The sequence below is a fragment of the Vitis vinifera genome, chromosome 10, assembly GCF_030704535.1.
Source record: "Vitis vinifera cultivar Pinot Noir 40024 chromosome 10, ASM3070453v1".
Lineage (NCBI taxonomy): Eukaryota > Viridiplantae > Streptophyta > Magnoliopsida > Vitales > Vitaceae > Vitis > Vitis vinifera.
Genome location: NC_081814.1, coordinates 24,194,294 through 24,219,470, shown reverse-complemented (window position 1 = coordinate 24,219,470; position 25,177 = coordinate 24,194,294). Strand labels below are relative to the sequence as shown.

Here is a 25,177-nt window from a genome sequence, read left to right as displayed (position 1 = left end):
CTTTTGTTTTAAAACTGAGTAATACAAAAGGTTGATAAAAAAATTGAAAAAAATGTAGAAGAAGAATAAATTTATGATACATGAGATATTTATATATCTCAGCTTAGAATTATTATATCCTATGTAAAAAGGATATATAAAGAGATTGGATTGATAAATTATCTTATTAAATGTTTGATTGAACATGATATATGATAATTAAATGATAAGATCATTTACCTTACCCCAAAGCTAACCAAACATGGGATATGATATGTTATCTCATATCTTATCTCATCCAATATTATGTATATCAAATCAATTAAATATAGCCTTACTTTAGTAGGTAATTCACTTGAGATGTGGGGGATGTGAACTACTATTACTTTTAAAAGAAATATAGAAGTGATATGGACTATTGATAAGTACCATGTGGGGGATAAGCTGAGTGGATTCAATTTAACATCCACCTATCTAAATATATTAATAGATCATCTTGTCTTATAAAAATTATGAAGTTGAAAAACAATATGGAACACATATTGGTAATATCAAAGCAAATCAAAATTGGTATCATCATTGGATGCCAGTTACCTAATTATATTTCTTGAATATTCAGTTGCCAAAGTGAAATCCCATGAAAAGGTTCAAGAAATGGTGATTGAATAAGAAGCTTCGATGAGATGTGTTGCATTGTTGGACGAGATCTCGGATTAGAATGTATGCATTTAAGTGCCAACCACACAACAAGAACTACATCTCTAGCAACTTGTCGATCTTGAGGAGATGGTAGACGTGAATCTAATATGTCGGTGAGCATTATGTTTTGAGCTGATGAGGAAGACAATAAGGTGAAAACTTCTCTCGGATGCTTTCCCATCATTGTCTCAAGCGCTACCACTCCAAAGCTGTAAACATCACATTTTTCCGTCACAGCCATAGTGTAGGCAAGCTCTGTTAAGAATCAAAACAAGAAATAAATATTGCACAAATGAGAAAGTAACATTCATTTAATTTTTTTTCATACTAGCTATACCTATAAAATGTTGAGAATGTTTCATAGCATTGCATTCACATTTGGCTACATTTTATTTCTAGATTGTGATGAAATTAAGTTAATTTTTACAACTTATATGAAACCTTTGAAAAACTATTCTAAAGAGTTTTTAAAAATGTTTGGGACTTATTGGGAGAATGAAGACATCTATTTGGAGAATGCTTGAGAGACCATTGATAAGTATTTTGTATATAAAGTTCTCTTACTCTCTAATATCTCAAACCATTTTTTTACAACATTTTTTAAATAACTATTATGAGTTTCCTTTTTTTTTTTTTTCTGTTTGTTTGGACTTTAGAAGAAATAACCAATATATATATATATATATATATATATCAAGGCCCTTTGAGCCCATAACAGATAATATCTACACGATCAGGAGCAGGTTATTACAAATGGTATTAGGGCTTATCTGTAACCATAGTATGGAAGTTTGTTTGGCTCCGCAATCTTATGGGATAAGTGTGATATTCCATGATAGATATGGAAAAAAAAATAAAAATTCTAACATTATTTATAAATCAACTTCCCTTAACCTTATAGACATATTTTAAATTCATGTAGGCTCCTTGGACCCAAAGTGAAAAATATTTACACAGTTGAGAGTTATTATCTAGTTTGCATGAAAAATATAAAGAAAAATAATATATTAAAAATTTAGAAGAATTTATTTACTTTCAAGCTCTTCATAATTTTGAAATAAGTAATAATAGTAAAAAAAGTTTTGTTTGGTTGGCAATAATATTTCCTTTCCCTTCATCCAATAGAATTTGTGACTACTATGAAGTATATAATAAGAGGTGTAAAAGTTCTAAATATATTGAATCTCGAAGATACCAAACTTATTAAAACGAAAACAACCAAAAGTTCAAAAGACATATCGGAAGAGTAAAAGCTGAAAGAAAAACTGGTTTGTACTTACCTGGTGCTATGTAACCATAAGTGCCTGCAAGAAGAGTTTGATTGGATGAATCAGGATGTAGCAGTCTAGCAGTGCCAAAATCAGATAGAAAAGCGTCCAGTTTAAAGTCCAAAAGAATATTGTTACTTGATACATCCCTATGAATAATGGGTGGAGTAGAGTCATGATGCATGTAACATAAAGCATGGACTATGCTTTTGATTACATTCACCCTTTTAATCCAATCCAATTCCAAAGCTTCAACTTCATTGCTCAATACACAGTATAAGCTTCCTCTTTCCATGTACTTGTAAATCAAAAACATGCATCTTTTGTGCAGACAATAGCCGTGAAGTTTTATGATATTCCGATGTTGTATTTTTGACAAAACCTGCACCTCATTTTGAAAACTTTTCAAGTATGTTGCCTCATCTCTTTCCCATCCATGAAGCTTTTTCAAGGCTACCACATTACCTGTAGGCAATTGAGCCTTGTAAACACTGCCATAACCTCCAGTACCTATGCAATATTTGATATCGAAATCTTCTGTTGCTTCAATGATATCTTCATAAGCAATCTTACCATCATAGTTCCACACTGAAAATATATCTCCATTTTTTGTCGAAGTTGCCTTGGTTTGATTTCTTCTTGTCTTCCGTGAAAGCAAGAGAATCCCAAGGGCCACAAAAGAAAGAAACAAGATGGTAGATAAAGAAATGATGAGAATAGTTTTGTGTCCTCTTTTGCAATGAGGCAAGCCTTCCCTTTCACCACATAAACCTTTATTGTGGCCAAAAACCCTTGGTGGATATACAAACTGCAATTCATGGGGTATATGACCCTCAAAATCATTGTGTGAAAAATCAATGGATGACCCTTTGTGGATATATATAGAAAGAGGAGGAATGTGACCCGAGAGTTTATTGTGGGAGAGGTTCAAGCTTTCTAAACTCTTCAAATTTTGGAGCTGGGAAGGTATCTTTCCATCGATCAAGTTATCACTAAGGTCGAGGCTAGTCAGATTATTCAAATTTCCTATCTTAGAAGGAATGTGACCTCTGATTCGATTTCTACGAATGTTGAACACATTTAAATGAATGAGATAGCCCAAAGAAGGAATAACACCGGTAAGGTTGTTGTGATCCAATCTGAGATGAATTAAATTCTTCAGATTCCAAATTACAGGAGGGATGGAACCATTGATTTGATTATAACGAAGATACAAATGAGTCAAATTGGTAAGATTACCAAATGACAAGGGGATGAGACCCTGGATTTGATTGTCGATGAGATGGAAATAAGTCAAATTGATAAGATTACCCAAAGATGAAGGAATAGTACCAAGAAGGGCATTATGACTCAAGGACAATTGAACCAAATTTTTTAAATTCCCAATTTCAGAAGGGATGGAACCGTTGATTCGATTGAAATTAAGGTACAAGTATTCCAGGTTGGTTAAACTTCCAAGAGAGGAAGGAATGACACTGGAAAGAGAGTTAGAACCCAAATCCAAATGAATCAGATTCTTCAAATATCCAATAGAGGAAGGGATGGCACCAGAGAGGTAATTATAACTCAAATCCAAATGAATAAGATTCTTCAAATATCCAAGAGAGGAAGGGATGGCACCAGAGAGGTAATTATAACTCAAATGCAAATGAATAAGATTCTTCAAATATCCAAGAGAGGAAGGGATGGCACCAGAGAGACCGTTAAGACTCAAATCCAATTCCTCTAATAGAGTGAGGTTACCCAGTGAAACAGGTAGCTCACCATCAAGTGCACAATAAGAGATACGGAGGTAAGTGAGTTTTGTAAGCGTACCTATATCATCTGGGATGTGACCATAGATGTAAGAATGGCTAAGGTTGAGATGGAGGAGGCTGGGAAATGAAGAAAACTTCAACTGGCTAAGCTTATACCGTGGGTTATAGTAATCTAAATAGGTAATCTGAATAACACGTCCTTCCCTGTTGCAGGTGATGCCGTCCCATGTGCAATGATGAGAAGTAGTGTTTTCCATGTACCACCACCAAGTGGAGTTGCGGAGAGCCTCGGCCTCAGCCTCCACCTGTGCGTCAGTTGTAGCAGCAGCAGCAGCAGGAGGTGATGAGATCAAGAGCATGTTATATGATAACAATACCACTGAAACCACCAACACCCTACAAGGATTAATGGAACACCACTCCATTTTTTCTTAGTTTCGATTAATATTGCTATATATGCCCCAGTTGATGGTTTTATAGAAGTGGTGTTGGTGTTGATCCAACAACTCTCTTTCTTTCACCCACACAGCATCTCTATCTATTAAAAATTAATAAAAATATTGATACCTAAAACATGTATTAATATTTTGTTTTTGTACTTAAATTTTATTTTCTACTTGTTATAGTCATCAAGCATTTATTTATTTTTTATTTTTTATTATTTAATAGTAATAAATAATGATAAAATAAAATCACAAAACATGTTTAATATTGATACTAACTAAAAAATATTATATAAAAGTAATAGTCAAAAGACTGCATTTTTATTATGTGATTGTTATTCCACTTCATGATTAGCTTGTCTAACACTTCTTTGAAGTTTCTTCCAAGCAAAGCAAGTCAACTAAGTCTTCTTAGGCCCACTTTTTAGACTTTTGATTGTTAGAAGGTTATGCTGCTAATTAACTGAGAAATTTCCTAATGATAGTAACATGTAAGGACCACAAAGAAAACTTAAATTTGACCATACATGGATCAGGATATACTATTAAATATTTTAAAATTTGATTAAAAATTATTAATTTCACTAATTTTAAACAGGAATCAATTTTTTTTTATTTAAAAAAGCCTTTTGAAAAAGTTTTTCTATTTGTTATGCAATCATCATTTTTTTTTTTTTGCTTTTTTTTAACTAATAAAAAATAAAATTAGCTCCTATAAGCAGTACTCTGTTTTTTTTTTTCTCTCCTAAACAAAGCAAGTCAAGCCAAACAACCATCCTCAAATCATTTCTAAAACGCGATATTGAAAATTTCCTATATGACACGTGACATGTGAGACCACACAAAAAGAACACAAAATAATAATAATAAATAAATAAATGCAAAGAAGTCCTTCCCAATTTGCAAAGTTTATTATATAAGGAATTAATGATTTGAGATGTTAAAAGTTTATGATATTTTATTTTTTTTGCTATACATTTTTTACCATGCATCAAGGAGGAAAAATTTTAAATTCTTTTTTCTTTTCTTGCTCACTTTCTAGAATTAATAATGCCTTCATAACTCTTGTTTTAGCCGCGCAACAAGTCAAGCAAGTCGTCTTCCACTCTTGATTGGAAATTTAGTGGGAATTGAACATAATTATTTTTAAAATTTTTAAATAAAAACTCAAATGATAATGATATAACAAAATAATTATTCACAATTTTTTTTTAAACATGAATTGTGGGAAACAATCATACCTCACCTGTATTTGGAAAATGATATGTTAGTTTTTTTATGTATATATATAATTCCAAATAATAAAGATATTAAAATTTTTAACATTATATTGTAACTAAATGTTTTATTTGTCTTATTAATTTCACTAATTTTAAAAAGGAAAACAAAATAATTTTTTAAAAAGGTTTTTCTATTTGCTACATAATTAGTAAATACATATTTTTTATTTTAATAATAATAAAACATAAAATTAAAATTAGTAAATATTTTAATATTAATATAAACTAAAAATATACTTTAGCCAATAATTTATTTGGTTCTTTTCCAAGTAATAGGGAGACAAGAAAGTCTTTTCAGTCTCATTATCAATGATTTTTAATTTTATTCTATGTAAAATTCCACAATGATTCGTGTCGTGTCTGTCACGATGTTTGGAAAAGTCGTTCAAAAAGTGTACCATCCATAAATTATGTTAATATTTTTTCATTTTTTATTTTACTTTAAATCACACCTACTTTTTCCTTGTGCAAGTCAAAGCAAGTCTTCTTAGACGCTCAGAAGCATAAGCATATACCTAACAAAATAAAAAGCTCTAATAGGAAAATTATAGAAATCCTGTATTCCAACCATACTCAATCAACAACCCAAAATAAAAATATTTTAATTAACTTTTAAAAATTAAATCAAATTTTAATTTTGAAAAACTCTCAATCCAGGTTTACAACCAATCAACAACATTTGGTGTCATATCGTATGATTCTACCAAATAGATATCATGTAGGTATATATTAAAAAAATAATTAAAAAATAACAAAAATATAAAATCGATTGAGGGGGAATATAATTGAAAGTGAGAGTTTGCATGCACAAAATACAAACTTTTCAATTCTTTTTTAATTTTTATTTATTATTTTAGAAAGAGTTTTTTAAATGTAATGTGTAACTTGATAAATAAGAGAATAAGAAATAAAAATCAGTCGGATACATTCCACCATTTTACTCATCATTCTCTAAAAGAGGAATGTAATGTTGAAGATTTTTGTAACTTGACATGTTGAAGATGAATTTCTATTTTGTGATGAAAGAATATAAATAAATTGAAAAATAAAATTAATGACATTGTTCACCATAATATAATAACCGTTATTGGCAAATACTAACAAGAAGGTAGCACATTATATTATTTAATCTAAATTGATAATTTTGTTTCATTATCCGCATGTAGGGCATTTTACATTACTATATTATACGTTTTATTGAAGCCTTAAGGTTGCTACATAATTAACCAAGATGTAATACATGTAAATATTCTAATTAACATTTTTATATAATACATGTAACACTTCTCAAAAAGATGAGAATAGAAGGTTGAAGATTTTTATAACTCGACGTATTCAAGATGAATTTCCTTTTTGCAACAAAAAAAGAAATAAATAAGTTCAAAATTGTTTATATATAAAATAAAACTAGATCCTATAGGCTCTCTATATATTTCTCTACTAGACAAAGCAATTTAAGTCAAGTCAAGCAACCCTTCTCAAACACTTCTAAAACACTAGGTTGGAAATGCTTCATTTGTTTATTAGATAAAGCAATTTAAGTCAAGTCAAGCAACCCTTCTCAAACACTTCCAAAACGCTAGGTTGGAAACGCTCCATTTGTTTCTCTCCTAGAAAAAGCAACTTGAGTCAAGTCAAGCAACCCTTCTAAATCAACTTCCATAAGGCTAGGCTTGAAATTTCTTATATGATATGTGACATGTAAGACCACATAGAAAGAGCACAAAATAATAATAAATAAGTTCCAAGAGGTCTTCCCAAATTTGACCCCATGTATATATATTAATAAATATTCTAAAATTTGATAAATAATTTTTATAAACATTATTATTCCTTATTTTTCATAGCACATGTGAAACAAAGCTAATTTTGATTAAAAAAAAACACTCATGAGGAGATGAGTGAAAATAACTAATGAAAATGATAAGATATTTATTTAATAAAATTTTAAACTAATGAGAACTAGATGTATTTAATCAAAACATTAAATGAGAAAAACGGACCAATGGGTGGCTTTCCCGTCACTTTATGTTGTTGGTGTTCAAGTGCTCTTTGTAATCTTGGGTTTATTTCTTTACAAATGTCCTAAATTCAATTTTTTTTTCTTTTAATTTAAAACAACTTGAAAATACCCTAAATTATGTGTGACCTACTAGTACATGAAAGATACAAATATATATATATATATATATATATATATATATATATATATATATTTTTTTTTTTTTAAACTTGCATTAAAAAAAAAGGCCAGTTAATGATTTCATTGGACAACTTGCATATTGGTACTCTCTTTTTTTCACCATTTAAAGATTCCATTTCACGGACTGCCCTTTTTTTAATTAAAAAGAAAAAAGGACTTTTGTTAATTATAACAAGAAGTAGAGATTGATGTTATTCCTTGGTTCTAAAATGTTATCTTTATTAATTTATATTATTATTATTATCATTATTTATCAAATAACATCAAAACTATGGTATCATCTTTCTTATTTCAATTCTTTTCTAGAGTAGTTCAGGTGTGCAATATGTTTTTGAATATTATAATTTAAAAAATAACATTTAAGATTTAAGCAAAAAAAAATGTATTTATTAGTTGAATTTTTGTTCTTCAAGATAAAATTTAATATTTAAGCGAAAAAATGTTGAACATCATCCGTTTAACCATATCCACTAAAAAGTACATGCATCCCCAAATGTAATCCTTGTTATAAATAACTTATTAATTGTTTCTTTAGGTAGGTGTGGACCCCGCATTTCGGCTTATGCGTTTTCCACTCGATGGCAAGCTCGATTTTTATTTAAAAAATGATTTTATTTTTTCAAATGATTTTGAGTCGCCACTTATTTTTGTTTAATTTTAAAATGGTAAACAAAATAAGAAAAAAACCCTAAATGCGACTCCTATTTTTGGAAAAGGTGATTTACGAAAAACTGGATCGGACTCGGGGATCAGGTTACTTATCGGGAAGGTACGGTAAAGACCGTAACAACCCTCTAAGTCCATAAAATTGGGTCTCTACTAATAAAATGAAGCTAACATAGGAATCAATGAGAAAATTAATGACTACTCGAATTGATCATACACATATGAGTATCAGAACATGCATAGACACTGATCAGAGTGAAAGTGGGTACGTACCTGGACAATAAGCCATCATGCGCTATCAAGAGAGAGAGTTAGTGCACAGTGATGAATATAAAATATGTCACTCATATCACCAAACAAGATGAAGAACCATCAATAGCATGCATGACATTTCATTTAAATCCCTTTTTATTTTAAAGGAAGTTTATTTGATGTTGGGCCCCACCATAGCCCGATTTATTTTTGCATGAATCAATTTTGTAAATTTCATTAATTGGAATTACAAAATTGAATCCTTGCTTATTTCAAAACCTTGTAAGGATAGAGAAAATGTGAAAGTTGCTTGCCATGAAGAAAAATGGTGGCAAAATTTTATATAAAAATGGGATTCTTGGGTGATCCTAAAAATTCTAAGGATGAAAGAGGGGAAAATTGGAATTATTTGAAAATCAGAATTTGAGAAAGATTTTTACAAAATGAGATTTGAGAAATCATTTTCAAGATCAGATAAGAAGAAATCCCAGAATATTACATGGAGCAGCTTCTTGACGGGTAGAGTTTCTCTTCACAACTTTGAGAATACGTGACATAAAGGAGGTGCCATCAAGAGAAAGAGCATGTCCTGCAGCCTCTTTTGGCATGAACTCTACATAGTCAGACCCCTTTGGTTGCCTTGTAGCAGCATCAGTTACTATAATCACTTTTACCACTTCCCCAAACTTATTAAAATGCCGAGAAAGACTATCCTTGGTTGCAGTAAAATGAACATTGTTAACAAAGATGGTCCGAGAATCAGCACCCTCTAAAGGACGACCAGTAGGATATGAACCAGGAGCAGATAGCTACATCTTCTGAGACTCTCCCTGAGTATCTACAGCAGGTTTTGCATTTCCATTGCCAACCGAGACAGGGTTTCCATTTGCCTTCATTAACTGCACACCAGATTTGCCAGTGCCTGTTTCATTTCCCCGCACAGGTTTCTGACCATCCTCTTCCTCAACCTCCCTTAGTCCCTGATAATGAGCTGGTTTCCATGTATTCACATTCACAGAGATATTCACAATCTTACGAGAGGTGTTTGCTAAAGCACTAAGCTGACCCTGATCTTTACTTCGCATTGTTCGCATACCTTCATCAGCATTCTTAGCCACACTGTACTGCACCATTCATCTTCCCATGGAGATTCACTGACCATGATGCAGTCAAGTCTTTCTGTACAACAATATCATCATCAAGAAACAGTATCTTATCTGACTTGGGATAAACCTCAGGGAGATAAAACCTCAGGTGGTTAAGCATTGAGAGATACTTGGGATTCCTGTACTTTAGATTAGAAGAGCCTGATGACAGAGTACTGGGATACCTCTGATTGAAATATAATGCTTTCATAGCAGCAGACTCGAGCTGCCTCAGAACTGGGCAGTAGAATGAATTAAGCCACTTAAATTCATCAACGTTTTCCACATGGATGGTTACTTTTCCTGGGGGTTCAACAGAAACCACATATTCATGGCTTCAAAATTCAGCTCATCAGTAACCAGATAGAATACATGTTTTTCTGGTTCCTTGGCGTTCAAGATGGTTGAGTTGACAACAACCAATGGTCAAGCACATAGACAAGCAGTGGATTCCATTAGGAATTGTCTTGGCTGCTAATTGACTCAGGAATGTGCTCTGCTTTTTTCAAGCTCCTGACTTGTTCCTCTGCTGACTGAAGCATTGCTCTCAGCTTCCCAGTGGCTTGTCTGAGGGCTCTTTGGGCTCATTGATCATATCTAGTATCTCAGGAAAAGTCAAGCCCTTGCACTGGTCCAGACTGGTGAGTTCTTCAATCATATTGGCATTTTCAAAGTTTATCTTGTGACTCATTCCATGCAAACTTTATCAGTGGGTCAGATTCAACTCTTCCATTGACTTCACTTGCCACATCTACATGGACTACCCGTGCGTGGCCTCTGCATGAACCCTTAGCTGAAAGATCTTATCTCCGCCACTGCCACCTTCGATGCAGCCAGAAAGTTAAAACCCGATGAAGTTGACTGTTGCTTATTTTCTAACTGAAGCACCCGAAAACCTCCATTGTCAGGATCAAACCTTGCAGTAGATCTTCCATCTTTCTCATGCCAGAGATCATGATCAGCCTCCCCTTGAGGAAATTGCATATTTGAGGCCCCTCCAGGCAGGCTCGATCAAGGGACCATTTGTAGGAACCATGGCAGTCAAATTTACCTGAGGATATCCCACTGAAGCTAGAATGGAAGGTAAGAATGGAAGAGGTAGGTGAGTGAGAAATGGGTATGGTAATATGCATGGGGATGCGGGTATGAAGAGTAATGAATGGAGTTGTGGGTAGTAAGAAAATTGGGTGAATCAGGTATTAGAGAAGGGTGACTGCATAGAGATATGGAGAATGACCTTGTATACGTGGTATCCATGCATGCGGGTAGGTGTATTTGGGTATGGGATGCCGTGCTCACTAACATCAGGTGAGATGACAACCCTTACATTACTGCCAGATTGTAAAATCTCTCTGACCTTGCTTATATGGTTCACATATGCTTCAACCAATCCAAGCTCATGACGTGTCCCTTCACCCGCTTGCCTTATTTCAAGTTCACTTGTGATAACCCCAAGTTAAGTTCCTGTAACTAGCAAATCTCATATTTGCTCATTATAAGCTTCTAGAACACAACCAGATGTATCACATCAGAGTTGCTGCAAGAGGCTTCATTAATTCTACCTCGGGATTCGCTACAGTTGTAGGGGGGACGGGACTGGCAGTATGGAACACTCCATCATATCCTTCAAAGGCAGAACAAAGAGCTCCGTACTTCAGCAAATCTGCCCTAAAAGAGTTTCAGGTTCTCAGATGCTTTCTCAAGTTTCTTCAAATCAGCATCCTTTCCATCACTGGGATCTCTAACAGTTCCATGGACAATGTAGCCCTTGGAGAGAAGAAGCTTGACGACCTATGTAGCAATGTACCCATCGGCGCCTGTCACACACACTCTGCCCTTCTCTGCCATTATCAAATCAATCCACAGTTTTTCTTGTTTTTAGCTCCTGACTTCCGTCCTTCAGTGTAAAGCCATTCAAATGTTGAAGACTTCGAGATGAAGAATAAACCTGCATGCGGGCTTAGCAATAACCCGATTTCATCTTCAGTAAATGAAACTAACAGGCAGTAACCTTTAAGGGATTGGCAATGAGCATCATATCCCAATATCCTAAACTTTGAGCCAATCATGTCAACTAGTGCACAGATTACATGCATCGTTTCCTCTAGCAAATGCCGAAATCCTGTAGTGGTGTACCTGGAAGTGCTGAATGGGAGGAATGAGCATGAAGTCGGCCATGCGCGTGAGATTGGTGCAAAGCATAGCCATGGGTGGTGTGTGAAATTGGTCTTAGGAGTTCGGTGGGTACGAGGCGATGGATTTGATGGCCATAGGAGCATGCATGATGACTACGTGCACATGGGATTTGAGAAATTGGAAGGAGTGGAATGATGAGAGAAATGGGTGGTGCGGTGTGTTCAAGACTAATGAAGAAGGAATGCAACGTGGGCATGGTGATTGTGAGGATGTGGCTAACAAATTCAGCTGGGTATGAAAGAAGGTTTAGGTTATTGGAAGTGAGTAATGGCAAGGCATGGGAAGGTTTAGAGAGAAGTGGGTATGAGGGTGCAGAGAGAATGAAGGCTATGACGGCCATGGCTTTGCTTGAGTTGTGATTGATAATGGGATGCTGCTGCCTTCATATGATGCATGGATAGAGGAGCTTTCACGTCAAGAAACGACAAAGAAAGAACTTGGGTGCGCACCGATGACTACTCAAGTGGTGATGTAGCTCCTGCAAACTGAAGTCGTTATTGTCCAACAGTGCCAACTGTGGGCCTTGAGCTTACAACTCATTAGAAACCCAAAACTTGATTCCCCAGCATGAGAAAAGCACCAACGCCGTTTGCCATCTTCCTCACTCGAGGATAATCAAAATCTCAAGGATAAACACTGCCATCAACAATAAGAAGTTTTGGTCTCAATAGATTAGTTTCTTCTCAAGCATGTCATAAACAGCAAGACCAAGACCTGTAGATTCATCGAGTCGTTGGGGCCTAGACTCACAATAAATTGAGGTGCCTGATATCCGTCTTTTAGGAGCTATGAAACTATGAGACAAGTGGCCTTACGAGGTAAGTCCAAGCCTATGATCATGCCATGTAGATTGAGAAGGACAGTGCATACTTCAAAGGTAGCTGGAGAAACTGACAATGGTTGAACATTGACGCCTCACGTCTTTCCCTTTAGGTGGAATACTGCCAAAGCCCTCTTCTGACAGAGGATTTCTAGCTCATCAAAGAATTCATTGCCGCCATAGTATCCTCTACCAGACAATCCCTAAGAATATTTGTTTGTGAGGCAAGAGCTAACAACTTCCATCACTGCTCGGGATATGAAATTCTCTGAAGCAAATGAGTTCTAATATCTTCATTTATCGTTGTTTTTCTTTGTAAATAATTACACACACTTCATGACCAGCTGCATTCAGGCCATAGTCAATACAACTGACTTCGCTTCCTCCATTTTCAGGCACAATGATAGACACAAAGGAAAGTAACTTCCCAGTAATCAAGCTTCTTTCGATATAAGATCTGCATGGCTTAGCCGAGTTCAGTTTAATTGGATGTCGAATCCCATGGTCAGTAGACCCACTTGGAGCGAAACTGAACCCTTTAATCCAAATGGACCGTTACAGAGAGCACAAAGCAGCAGTAGTATTCACGAAACCCAGAGCATGAGGGCGGGCTGTGACCATGGCAGAGATTCCAAACTAGAAAGCAAGCACAAAACCGTCCATGGAAGAGGTTATCCAAGGTTTTGGATGCTTATGAAGTTTTCCTGCAAGTTGAACGAATCTGTGACATAGCCCTTTCTGATCTAACCTGCATCGTTTCAACATGTACCACACCATCCTCATTCACGGTACCTCCAATCACTATGTCACCCTTCTTTCTTCACCATGGGCATAGCATCCTCTGTGAGCATGTTCTTGAACCCACACTTATTCTCCAGCTTTACCTCATGGAAACACGTCAACCAAAATACCCCACCCATCAAGTGACCAATTCAACTCTGATACCCAACATCTCAAACGCACCAGCCATAGAGGCACAAAAGGGAAGGAAAGGGGGCCAAAACAGAAAAGAAACGAGGGAAGGATAAACGAGGAATAAAGTAAAACATAAGTGTATAGAGCCTCATTTCGGGTGACATCCATGGGCTAATATAAGTGAGGAGATCTCAAGCTAGAGTTACAAAATATATGAGGAACAGAGTTCCATTAACTCCAAGCCAAACCACAAGAACAACAGTAAGATCAACAACAATAGAGTACAAAAACGATCCAGAAATCAACAAAATTCAGCACGTATGATCCAATCCAAATTGACGAGCAATGCAGAGCAAACCAAAATAAGAAAAGGACGAGAAGAATATGAATCAAAGTAAGCAAGAGAGTCACCTCAAACTCACCTGCAGACGCTCCTTTCCTCTGTTATCTCCTCCTCCAACTGAATAAAATCCTCTGTAAGTCCTTCCCAAGCCACGCAGCCTGCTACATTCCTCAGCTGAAAGGATCTTCTCTCATTTCCCTCAAAAATCAATATCTTCTCCCACCCTCAGCCGAATAGCCTCCTCATCCCCCAGAAAACCTCCGTTTTCTCCCTCTAGTCTTTTTCTTCTTCTCCCAAATATCCCTCTGTCACAGCTGAAAAGCACCCCTTCACTCTGCAGAAGACGCTCCCCCTAACAAACTCTGAACGTCCCCTTTCCAGGTGTCCATCTTTCATTGGCTCTCTTAAGCACCACTGTGATTCCTTGGCAGCCAATCAGGAGGCAACACATGGCTCTTGAAAAAGCCCTCCACCTGGCAAAGAAAATAACCTGCAAGAAAAAAGTGAATAAGCCCCAAATGGGGGTCTACAGCAGGCTATTGAAGTCTTGTTTGAATACAATATATATATATATATTCTTAAAATATATTTTTTTAATATTTGAGATAGTTAATTTTTTTATATTTAAATTGTATTTAAAACCTTTACTTTTTTAATATAAGTCTTTATAGAATTCTTATATTTTATATAAAAATTACTATTAGTTCAATTTTTTTTAAAAAATAAAAATAAAAAATGTACCAATTTATACAAATTTTAAAATATATTTTTGATAAGTCAAATAAAGCCCAATAATCTTTATAAAATTTTTCTATTAGATGAGACATCTATAAATAAAAAAAAAAAAACGAAATGTTGAAAGGAATGTCCCCAACTTTCACCATAAATGATACAATAACCAAATTATTGAGGCAAATATTCGGACAAGATTTCTTGTCAAACAAGCCTTCTCTTCTGTTGATTGGGAATTGAGTTGGAAATGAAAGGAGCATAAATATAGAGAGCCCATCTAAAGAGAGACTAATTGGGAGTCAAGCCTTTTCTATGCACAAATTGGATAGTTTTGAGAAGACAAATCATGTTTACATCTTCTCCCTTCTTCTTTCCCATCTAGCATGCTGTGCTTCCCACTATTTCAATTATCAAGATGGAATCTCCACTCCAAAAAAGTGGAAAATTAAAATGAGAGGCATAACCGGATGATAATCATAAGTAATATTGTTTTTTCTTTTTTTCTGAAAAAAATTTGATTTGTTATCCCAATTGACGGGTAAGCTCTCAAGTAAGTCTTCTTTGGTGACTTCTCCAACTCTTGATTGGAAATTAGGTGATAAATGAAGAAAATATCCATTTTAAAAGCGGCTAATTGTGGAAAAACAATTTATCTTATTAAATTAATATTTTTAATATAGACATGTTAATATGGATTTATAATAATTTATTTATAAAACACTCCAAAAATACATGATAATCATGGAAACTAATTTGACAAAAAGTTATAGAATCTTTATAAAATTTTAAATTATGCTACATGGCATATGGAAAGAAAATATGCAAGTCAAAGAAAGAATTTATAAGGAATCCACCTCAATTGGTAGAGGGATATTCTACCAATGTAGATTTGCCTATAATTCACTTATGATTATGGATTTTCAAATAGTAGATAGACTTGTTTCAAAAATTCTTGAAGTGATAGAAAGTGAAAAAATACCTAAGCTTCTTTAAAGGCCACTAAATGTGGAAAACAATTTAGTTGTTTTGTTTTTGTTGATTTCCGTGTGAATATCCCTAATTTGTTGGGATTTTGATTTTGAATTCAAATCGGGATTTGTTTCCCACTTTCTATATTGAGTTTTTTTCCTTTTCTTAGGCATGTATCTCCTAGATTGTAGATAGATTTTTATTTGGTAGATTAGATTCTTAGCTTATATAATGTTGATGTTGTACATGCTCTATAGAAAAATATAGAAATATATCAAGTTTTTTGCATGGTACCAGAGCGGTTTCCCACTAGGACAGACTCCTACTCTCCAGCATTTGTTTTTTTTGGCAACAAGCAACTTGAAGCCCCTACTGCTATCTCACTGTGAATTGTCTTCTCCAACCTAGTCACAATTTGTCCTTGGTTCATCAGTCCAGCCATGATTTAGTCCAGATGTGATTTGATCGTGTTACGAATTGATCTAGTCCAGACAAATCTTTTGGAATGACTATTGATAGTCAAAAATCAGTCTCTAAAGTCAACTCTAGGTTGAAGACTATCACTTCCAATGACCATGGAGGATCCGATGGCTCTTTTCTTCCCATTGTAGGTCACAAGTTGAATGGGAATAACTATCTACAATGATCTCAGTTCGTCCTTATGTTTATCAGTGGCAAGGATAAGGATGGCTACCTCACTGGAGAAATTGTTCAACCCAAAAATGATGATCCTAGATTCGGAAGTTAGAAGATAGAGAATAATATGGTCAAATCATGGCTTATCAATTTCATGACCAATGTGATTGGTGAAAACTTTCTTCTCTATAAGACCGCAAAAGAGATGTGGGATGCAATTAAAGAAACATATTCCACCAAAGAAAAAACAGCATAACAGGTTGATATCGAGATTGTTCGTCATGATTTCCATCAAGAGGATTTAACCGTCACTAATTACTACAATATTCTTGGTCACCACTGGCAACAATTGGATGTTTGTGAGGAGTATGATTGGAATTGCCCAAAGATGCTGCCATGTATAAAAAGATTGTGGAGAAAAGACAGCTTTTCATGTTCTTATTAGGCCTCAACAAGCACCTTAATGAGCTCCATGGGAGGATCCTTGGTACCAAACCCCTTCCAACAATCCGTGAAGCCTTTGCCACTAAATACCTAAGCTTCTTTAAAGGCCACTAAATGTGGAAAACAATTTAGCTGTTTTGTTTTTGTTGATTTCCACGTGAATATCCCTAATTTGTTGGGATTTTGATTTTGTATTCAAACCGGGATTTGTTTCCCACTTTATGTTTTGATTTTTTTCCTTTCCTTTCATTTTCTTAGGCATGTATCTTCTAAATTGTAGCTAGATTTTTATTTGGTAGATTCGATTCTTAGCTTATATAATGTCGATGTTATACATGCTCTATAGAAAAATATAGAAATATATCAAGTTTTCTGCATGGTATCAGAGTGGTTTCCCACTAGGACCGACTCCTATTCTCCAACATCTATTTTTTCTGGCAATAGGCAACCTGAAACCCCTACTGCTATCTCATTGTGAATTGTCTTCTCCAACTTAGTCACAATTTGTCCTAGGTTCATCAGTCCAACCACGATTCAATTAAGACGTGATTCGATCTTGTTACAAATTGATATAGTCTAGACGAATCTTCCAGAATGACTACCAATAGTAAAAAATTAGTCTCTAAAGTCAACTCTAGGTTGGAGATTGTCACTTCCAATGACCATGGAGGATTCGATGTCTTTTTTTTCCCCATCATAGGTCACAAGTTGAATGGGAATAACTATCTCCAATGGTCTCAGTTCATTCTTATGTTTATCGGTGACAAAGATAAGGATGGCTATCTCACAGGAGACATTGTTCAACCCAAAAGTGATTATCCTAAATTCCAAACATAGAAAATAGAGAATAATATGGTCAAATCATGGCTTATCAATTCCATGACCAACGAGGTCGATGAAAACTTTCTTCTCTACAAGACCGCAGAAGAGATATGGGATGTAGTTAAAGAAACATATTCCACCAAAGAAAATACAATAGAACAGGTTGATATCAAGACTATTCTTCATGATCTCCATCAAGGGGATTTAACCATCACCAATTACTACAATATTCTTGGTCGCCACTGGTAACAATTGGATGTTTATGAGGAGTATGATTGGAAGTGCCCCGAAAACGTTGCCAAGTATCAAAAGATTGTGGAGAAGAGACAACTTTTCAATTTTTTATTGGGCCTCAACAAGCACCTTGATGAGGTCCATGGGAGGATCCTTGGTACCAAACCCCTTCCAATAATTTGTGAAGCCTTCGCAGAGGTAAAGAGAGAGGAGACCTGGAAGAAACTCATGTTAGGCAAGCAAACTGCTATAGCTACTACTGAAAGCTCTACTCTTACAACTCGAGGTTAGTCTAGCAACAATTGAGGAAATCAACAGCAACGAAAGGGAAGACTTTGGTGTGACTATTGCAAGAAACATGAACATACAAAGGATACATGTTGGGATATCTATGGTAAACTTGCAGATTGGAAATCAAGGTCAAATAGACGTGATAGTCAAACGAACAATGCCACCACCGATTCCACCTCCCAACCCAAATCAAACTCGCTTAGCAAAAAGCAATTAGATCTTTTATAGAAACTACTCTAACAGTCACAACAACCTAAACCACCTCAACCCACTTCCATAATTGGTACTAGTTTTATTGCACAAAAAGTTAATTTCTTGAGTGCTCTAAATGCTAAACAGAAAGGACAAGACCATGGATTGTTGACTCTGGTGCATCTGACCACATGACGGGAGATGCAAATGTTTTTGACACATATGATCCTTGCTCTTCGAATTATTTTGTCCACATTGCTGATGGATCATTGTCCAAGGTTGTTGGTTCCGGTTCAGTGACTATTTCAAAGGACTTAACTCTTCACTCTATCTTGTTCCAAATCTAGATTGCAGTTTGTTGTCCATTAGTAAACTAACAAAAGACCTTAAGTGCGTTACTAAATTTTTTCCTAACCACTGTGAATTTCAGGTTATGGATTTGGGGATGATGATTTATTTCAAGTTATGGATTCAGGGATGATGATTGGAAATGCTAAGGTGCATGAGGGGCTCTACCTACTTCAAGCTAATGAGTATCCTAATCCCAGTCATTCTCAAGCTCATTCTATTCAGTCCTCCAATTCTGTTCTTTCCATTCGTAGTGATAATAAAAATGATGCCATATTGTTGTGGAATTATAGATTAGGCCATCCAAATTTTGTTTTACCTTGAGAAAATGTTTCCATCATTATTTAATAAAAATTCCTAGTCTTTTTAGTGTGAAATTTGTCAAATGTCTAAACATGTGCATAATTCTTATCCTAACCAAGTTTACAAGACTTTTCATCATTTTTTAATGATACACAGTGACCATTTAAGATCAAGAACATTTATGGATGAAGATGGTTTGTCACCTTTATTGATGATCACACTAGATTCACTTGGATATTTCTCATGATAGATAAATCTAAGGTTGGCCAAATCTTTATAAACTTTCATAAAATGATCCAAAGTCAATTCTAAGCCCAAATTCAAATTCTCAAGACCAATAATGGAAGATAATACTTCCATTATGCTTTGGGTACTTATTTGATGAATAATGGAATTATACACCAAAGTTCATGTGCTGATACTCCTCAACAAAATGGACTATCAAAGTCCTTGTCAAGTCCTTCTCTAATCTTATCCTAATTCTCGGCTAATCTCCTCCATTCCCATCAAAGTGTTTGGTTGCATTGTCTTCGTCCATATTCATTCCCAACATTACTCCAAACTTGATCCAAAAGTTGTCAAATGTCTCTTCCTTGGGTATTCTCTTAACCAAAAAGGGTATAAATGCTACTCTCCTACTCAATGGAAAATTTACATATCCATGGATGTAACATTCTTTATTATTCAACTCGTTTACCCCAAAACTAATATTTAGGGGGAGAATGGACTTAGTGAATATTAGTTTTTGAACATAAATACTGATTTTCTTGATACAAATTTTGATTCTTCCTGCCTTTCTTCATCTTTTCTTCCACTTGAGGTTGAGACATCTTCCAATCTTCAATCAAAATCCATTTCTGAGACCATATAGTCTGCACAATCTTCAAGTGCTGACCTTCCTCTCAACCAAACTCAACATCCAACCTCATCTATTGTCTATACCAGAAAAAAAAAGGCTTAGAAGGACGAAAAAATCCAAGTGCATCCAATGCAAAACTAAGAGTTTGAATTAGATTCAAAAGATTCTAAAAATTGACTAGGTAACACCACTATTGAACCTCTTTTGGATGAAATTTCTAATGATTTAGATTTGCCTATTACTCTAAGAAAAAGGGTGAGGTCTTGCACTAAACATCCTATTCAGAACTTTGTGTCCTATAATGAGCTATCTCCATCATATAGGGCATTTTCCATGAACATAACTGAAGTGCAAGTTCCTAGAACTATTCAGCCAATCAGATTGGAGAAAAACTATTTTTGATGAGATGAGTGCTTTGGAAAAGACGGGTACATGGGAGATTATTGATCTACTGAAAGATAAAAATACGATGGGATATAAGTGGATCTTTACAGTCAAACATAGAGTTGATGGAAATGTTGATAGGTTGAAGACACGACTTGTTCCAAAAGGATTCACTCAAGCTTATGGAGTTGATTACTAAGAGACATTTGACCTAGTTGCAAAACTCAATACTGTTAGAGTCTTACTGTCTCTTGTTGCTAATCTGGATTGGTCACTAAACCAGTTAGTTGTGAAGAATGCCTTCCTCAATGGTGACTTGGAGGAGGAAGTGTATATGGAGATTCCCCTTGGCTTTGAAAGAAACAATGACTTTAAGAAGGTATGTAAACTCCGAAAAGCATTATATGGCCTTAAAGAATCTACTCGTGCTCGGTTTGACATATTCACAAAGGTCATCAAGAAAAATGGTTATATTCAGTGCCAATTTGATCACACCTTGTTTGTTAAATTCTCTAAAGGAGGAAAAATAACTATTCTTATTGTGTATGTCGATGACATAATTCTTACTGGAGATTATGATGAAGAGAAAGTTAGTTTGGAAAATTTCCTCACCAAGGAATTTGAGATAAAAGATTTGGATGATCTCAAGTATTTCCTATGAATGGAAGTGGCTTGATCTAAGAAAGGAATTTGTATTTCCCAAAGAAAATACATCCTTGATCTTCTAGAGGAGACTGGTATGCTTGGGTGTAAACCCTTAGACATCCCTATAGACTCTAATGTCAAGCTTGGCTTAGATCAAGAGGGTCCTTCAGTTGACAAAGGGCGATATCAACAACTCGTAGGGAAGTTGATATATCTTACCCACACAAGACCAGATATTAGATTCTCTATTAGTTTGGTTAGCAAATTTATGAATAATCCTACCAAAGAACACTTAGATGTTGTCTATAAGATCCTTCAATATCTTAAATAGGCTCCTAGAGTAGGGTTATTTTTCAAAAAGAACTCTAACAAAGAAATTATGATCTACACTAACATAGATTGGGTTGGCTCTCCTATAGACCATAGATCTACATCTTATTATTGTTCATATGTTTGGGGCAATCTTGTTACATGGTGAAGCAAAAAACAAACTGTTGTTGCTAGGAGTAGTACTGAAGTTGAATTCAGAGCTTTAGAAAATGAAATTTGTGAGGGCATGTGGATTAAAAGACTATTGGAAGAACTCAAGTTTCCTATTGATAGTCCTATGAGAATTTTTTGTGATAATCAAGCAACAATTAGCATTGCTAAAAATCTTGTTCATCACGACACGATTAAACAAGTGGAGATTGACTGTCATTTCACTAAATAGAAGATTGATGAGGGGATTATCACTCTTGGATACATACTAACAACTCTTCAAACAATCTACATCCTTGCCAAAGCACTTCCTAGAGTCAACTTTGAAGAAATGAAGTCCAAGTCGGGCATGCTAAACATCTATAGCCTAGCTTGAGGGGGAGTGTTGATTTTCGTGTGAATATCCCTAATTTGTTGGGATTTTGATTTTGTATTCCAACCGGGATTTGTTTCCCACTTTCTGTTTTGAGTTTTTTTGTTTTTTTTCATTTTCTTAGGCACGTATCTCCTATATTATAGCTAGATTTTTATTTCGCAAATCCGATTCTTAGCCTATATAATGTCAATGTTGTACATGTTCTATAGAGAAATATAGAAATATACCAAATTTTCTCTAGTTTTAAATCATATCAAATTTTTTACTTCAAAATGATTACATTGAAAAACTCCTAAATTTTGACTTTGAAATGATTAACCTTCCAAAGATTATTAAAATTGTTATCCATTATTTCCATTTACATAGAATTTGAGAAGGACTATATAATGCTTGAAAATTTAAACAGTATAGAATAAAAATATGATCTATATTGAATTAGAATTTTTTTTAAAAATAAAATTGGGACAAGCTACCTACTTAAGGAATCCTCATATATATATATATATACGACTAAGAAAAATGATAAAAAAGGGTGTACAAATATCACATGTTAGAAATTTTCAAATAAAATTGTAATTTTATTGAATTGTAGAAAAATCTACTTCAAATCTCCAGTTTAATTTCAAATTATTCTTTCAATAATTGTTGACTAAGTGCTTGCAAAATTTTGATCTCAAGTTCTATTGAAGATTTGATGTTGCTTGCTTGAACTTCATTTAGACTTTAACTTGCTTATGGTTTGAGTTTGGATTGGCTTATTTTTTACTTACATTTTAGAAATGAACAACATCTTAGTCTTTGAGATTTGAAGCTTGATTTTATTCTTGGCTAGACTTGTTAGGCTTTGACTTCATTTTAGCTTTGGCTTAAACAATCCTAACCAAGTGCTTGAGTAATAATCTTAGACAACAAAATTTAGAAGATTTGGCTATTAAAGTTTGATTCTTGATTTTTTGAAAGATATTCATGATTTGAAAATATTTTGAAGAAATTAAAAACTCATCAAAGAAATTTTGAAGATTTGAGTAAACTTTGAAATCTCTTTTGAAGATTGAAAAAGCAATGAATACTTTCAAAGAAGCCTTCAATTTCACATAAAAATGTTTGGGAAGCTTTAAAGGAGACCAAATTTTTTTGAAGAAGTTTGAAGGCCATCATAGAAGCTTTTTGAACTTATAACAAAGCTTTCCTTCTACCTTCTTACTTATGTATTTTTTACTTATTGTGTGAAATATACCTTCAAGGTGGTTTCCTTTATTTATAAAGATAGGAATAACAATACTTAAACAATTTTCTAGCTCTTGAAATATGTTTTTAATTATTTAACTAAACTTAATTTTTAAGGAGATATAAAAGAACATATTTAGATGGTCTTTAACCCCTTGAAAACTATTCTTTAAGGAGAATCGGTGATTAACCATTTTTTTTAAATCAAGTCCATTATTGTCTTAATTTATTGTAATAATATTCTTTTTGTTGTCAATATTTATCTTTTCTTTTATTTAATCTATAGATAACTTTTTGAGGACCCATTAATTTGTACTTAAATATTGGTATAGATAGTTAAAATTATGTTTTTAAGCATAAAAAGGAGTAAAAATCATTGTTTTTACCTTCAATATGTTAACACCCTATTTTGGTAACTAATGTGCTATATTGTGGGAACTATAGCAAAGAGAAGATAAACACATGTTTTTGTTAGGATAGAACCCTTAAAAACATGATATGAAGTAACAAATTTGGAATTCATTATTTAATGATATTCCCATTTCATTTTTATCTATTCTTGTTCCATGCATTACACTTTATAAACATTCTTGCCTAGCATCTTTTGCATTGCACGTGATTTGGGTGCATTAGGAATTGCCCAAAAGATCCAAATCTCGAGTTCCTTGCAAATAGATAACTTTTTCATAATCGATTCAGGTCTAGGCATCATGATATCTCATGGTGAAAGACCACCGAAAGTCTAATAGGGAACATCCAAAAAGGGAAAGAGGAGTGAATGGGTGATATGAAAATTCAAATAAAGAGTTATATATATTATATTCAATTTTTCTTACCCTAAAAAATTTTAGGGAAGTCCTAATTTGCACTTTGGGCAAATTTCAAACATATAATCTAGTATCTTCGGAGAATAAGGGATTATATGTTTGTGAGTCTTTGTGATGAGTTGCTACTCTTTTCATATCGAGAAATTGGACTTCAATATGATAAGGACTCTTGTAGGTCTACCTTTGGGTGTGTGTGCACTGTAAGTGGTTTTTATTTTATTTATTTTATAGAAACAAAGGAAGCCTTTTGGCTTATGGGTAGTTCCCTTGACCATAATGTCTAAGATCCTATTATGTAATAATAATGGGTTGGTGGCATGATCTAAAAAACTAAAGTACCACTAGGAGAGGAAACACATATGGAGGAAGTGTAACCTTATTGTGAGATAGTATGGAGAGTTGATGATACAATGGAGTAGAATTCTTTCTACGGTTCCCAATCTATTTTTTGGGCTAGTGGGATTTTGTTGGGATTATGCCCCTAAAAACAAGGCATGATGTAACAAAGTTAGACTTAACCATCCCCTTGCTATCCCTTTTGGTGTATTGACATTGCCTTGAGCATTTAGCCCGTGTCTCATACATTGTACATGACTTTTGTGTATTAGGAGTTATACAAAAGATACAAGTCATGGGTTCCTTGTAAGTAGATAAGTTGTCCACAATCGGTTCATGGATATAAGAAATCCAATAGAGACTATAGTGCATCACCTTCTAATTAGAGGGATGACTTATCTTGGCCATCAAGATGGGTTTCCCATGGTGAGTGCACTAGTGTATGTGATGCAAATTGGACAGGACCTAGGGTGAATCATGACACAAAGCTATCAATTATCATGATTCACTAAGCTACTACACTGCATAGACTTTCAAACATGAGAAGATATTGAGTTTCTGCAAAAATCAATAGGAGGCTTTGACTTATGGGTAAGACTTTAAAGTGGTCATATATCCCTATGGATTTGGTCACTATTGATGGAGGTTGGTGGCAATGGGTATTCTCAATAGAGACACCATGATATCTCATAAGATTAAGACAGTGTGTCCCCTTGGGTGATCTAAAGACATGTGATTGTGAAATCTGTGGCCATAGTAATTACTTAAGTGGAATTTGACATATTCTCTTCAAAGCTAGAGTATGTTATTTGATCACATAATAAGTGGGATCTATAACTCAAGGATTTGAGAGGTAATCTTGATAGGTGAAAACACTATATTGTTAGATTATGAACACTAGTTCATGGGGAGTCTACATGCAGTGGATAGTAGGTCACAAACTCAAATACTTGGTGTCTCATTTTAATAAATATAAGGTACTGGAGTGTAGTTGACTCTCTATAGTGAGATGCTAAGTTAATTTCATAATTGATTATGAGAGAGCCAATACTCCTATGGGTCCCAATGGTCCCCGATCTGGGCTTATATTCCTTGATGGCATGGTT

The 25,177-nt window shown here is 34.4% G+C and overlaps 1 protein-coding gene across 1 annotated transcript; it reads right to left on the bottom strand.

Annotated features, from left to right (window-relative positions):
* Nucleotides 1-427: 427 nt before the first annotated feature.
* LOC104880590 (probable leucine-rich repeat receptor-like protein kinase At1g35710) lies at nt 428-4,259 on the bottom strand. Its single transcript, XM_010657610.3, has 2 exons — nt 1,959-4,259; nt 428-933 (listed from the first exon to the last, which is right to left on the bottom strand). Exons 1-2 carry the CDS (start codon nt 4,126-4,128, stop codon nt 578-580), a joined length of 2,526 nt encoding a protein of 841 aa, XP_010655912.2. The 5' UTR covers nt 4,129-4,259; the 3' UTR covers nt 428-577.
* Nucleotides 4,260-25,177: the final 20,918 nt, after the last annotated feature.

Coding starts and splice junctions, on each gene's coding strand:
- LOC104880590 (XM_010657610.3), bottom strand. CDS start 4,128: ATGGAGTGGTGTTCCATTAATCCTTGTAGGGTGTTGGTGGTTTCAGTG. Junction 934..1,958: donor TTATGGTTACATAGCACCAG/GTAAGTACAAAC, acceptor GATTCTTAACAG/AGCTTGCCTACACTATGGCT.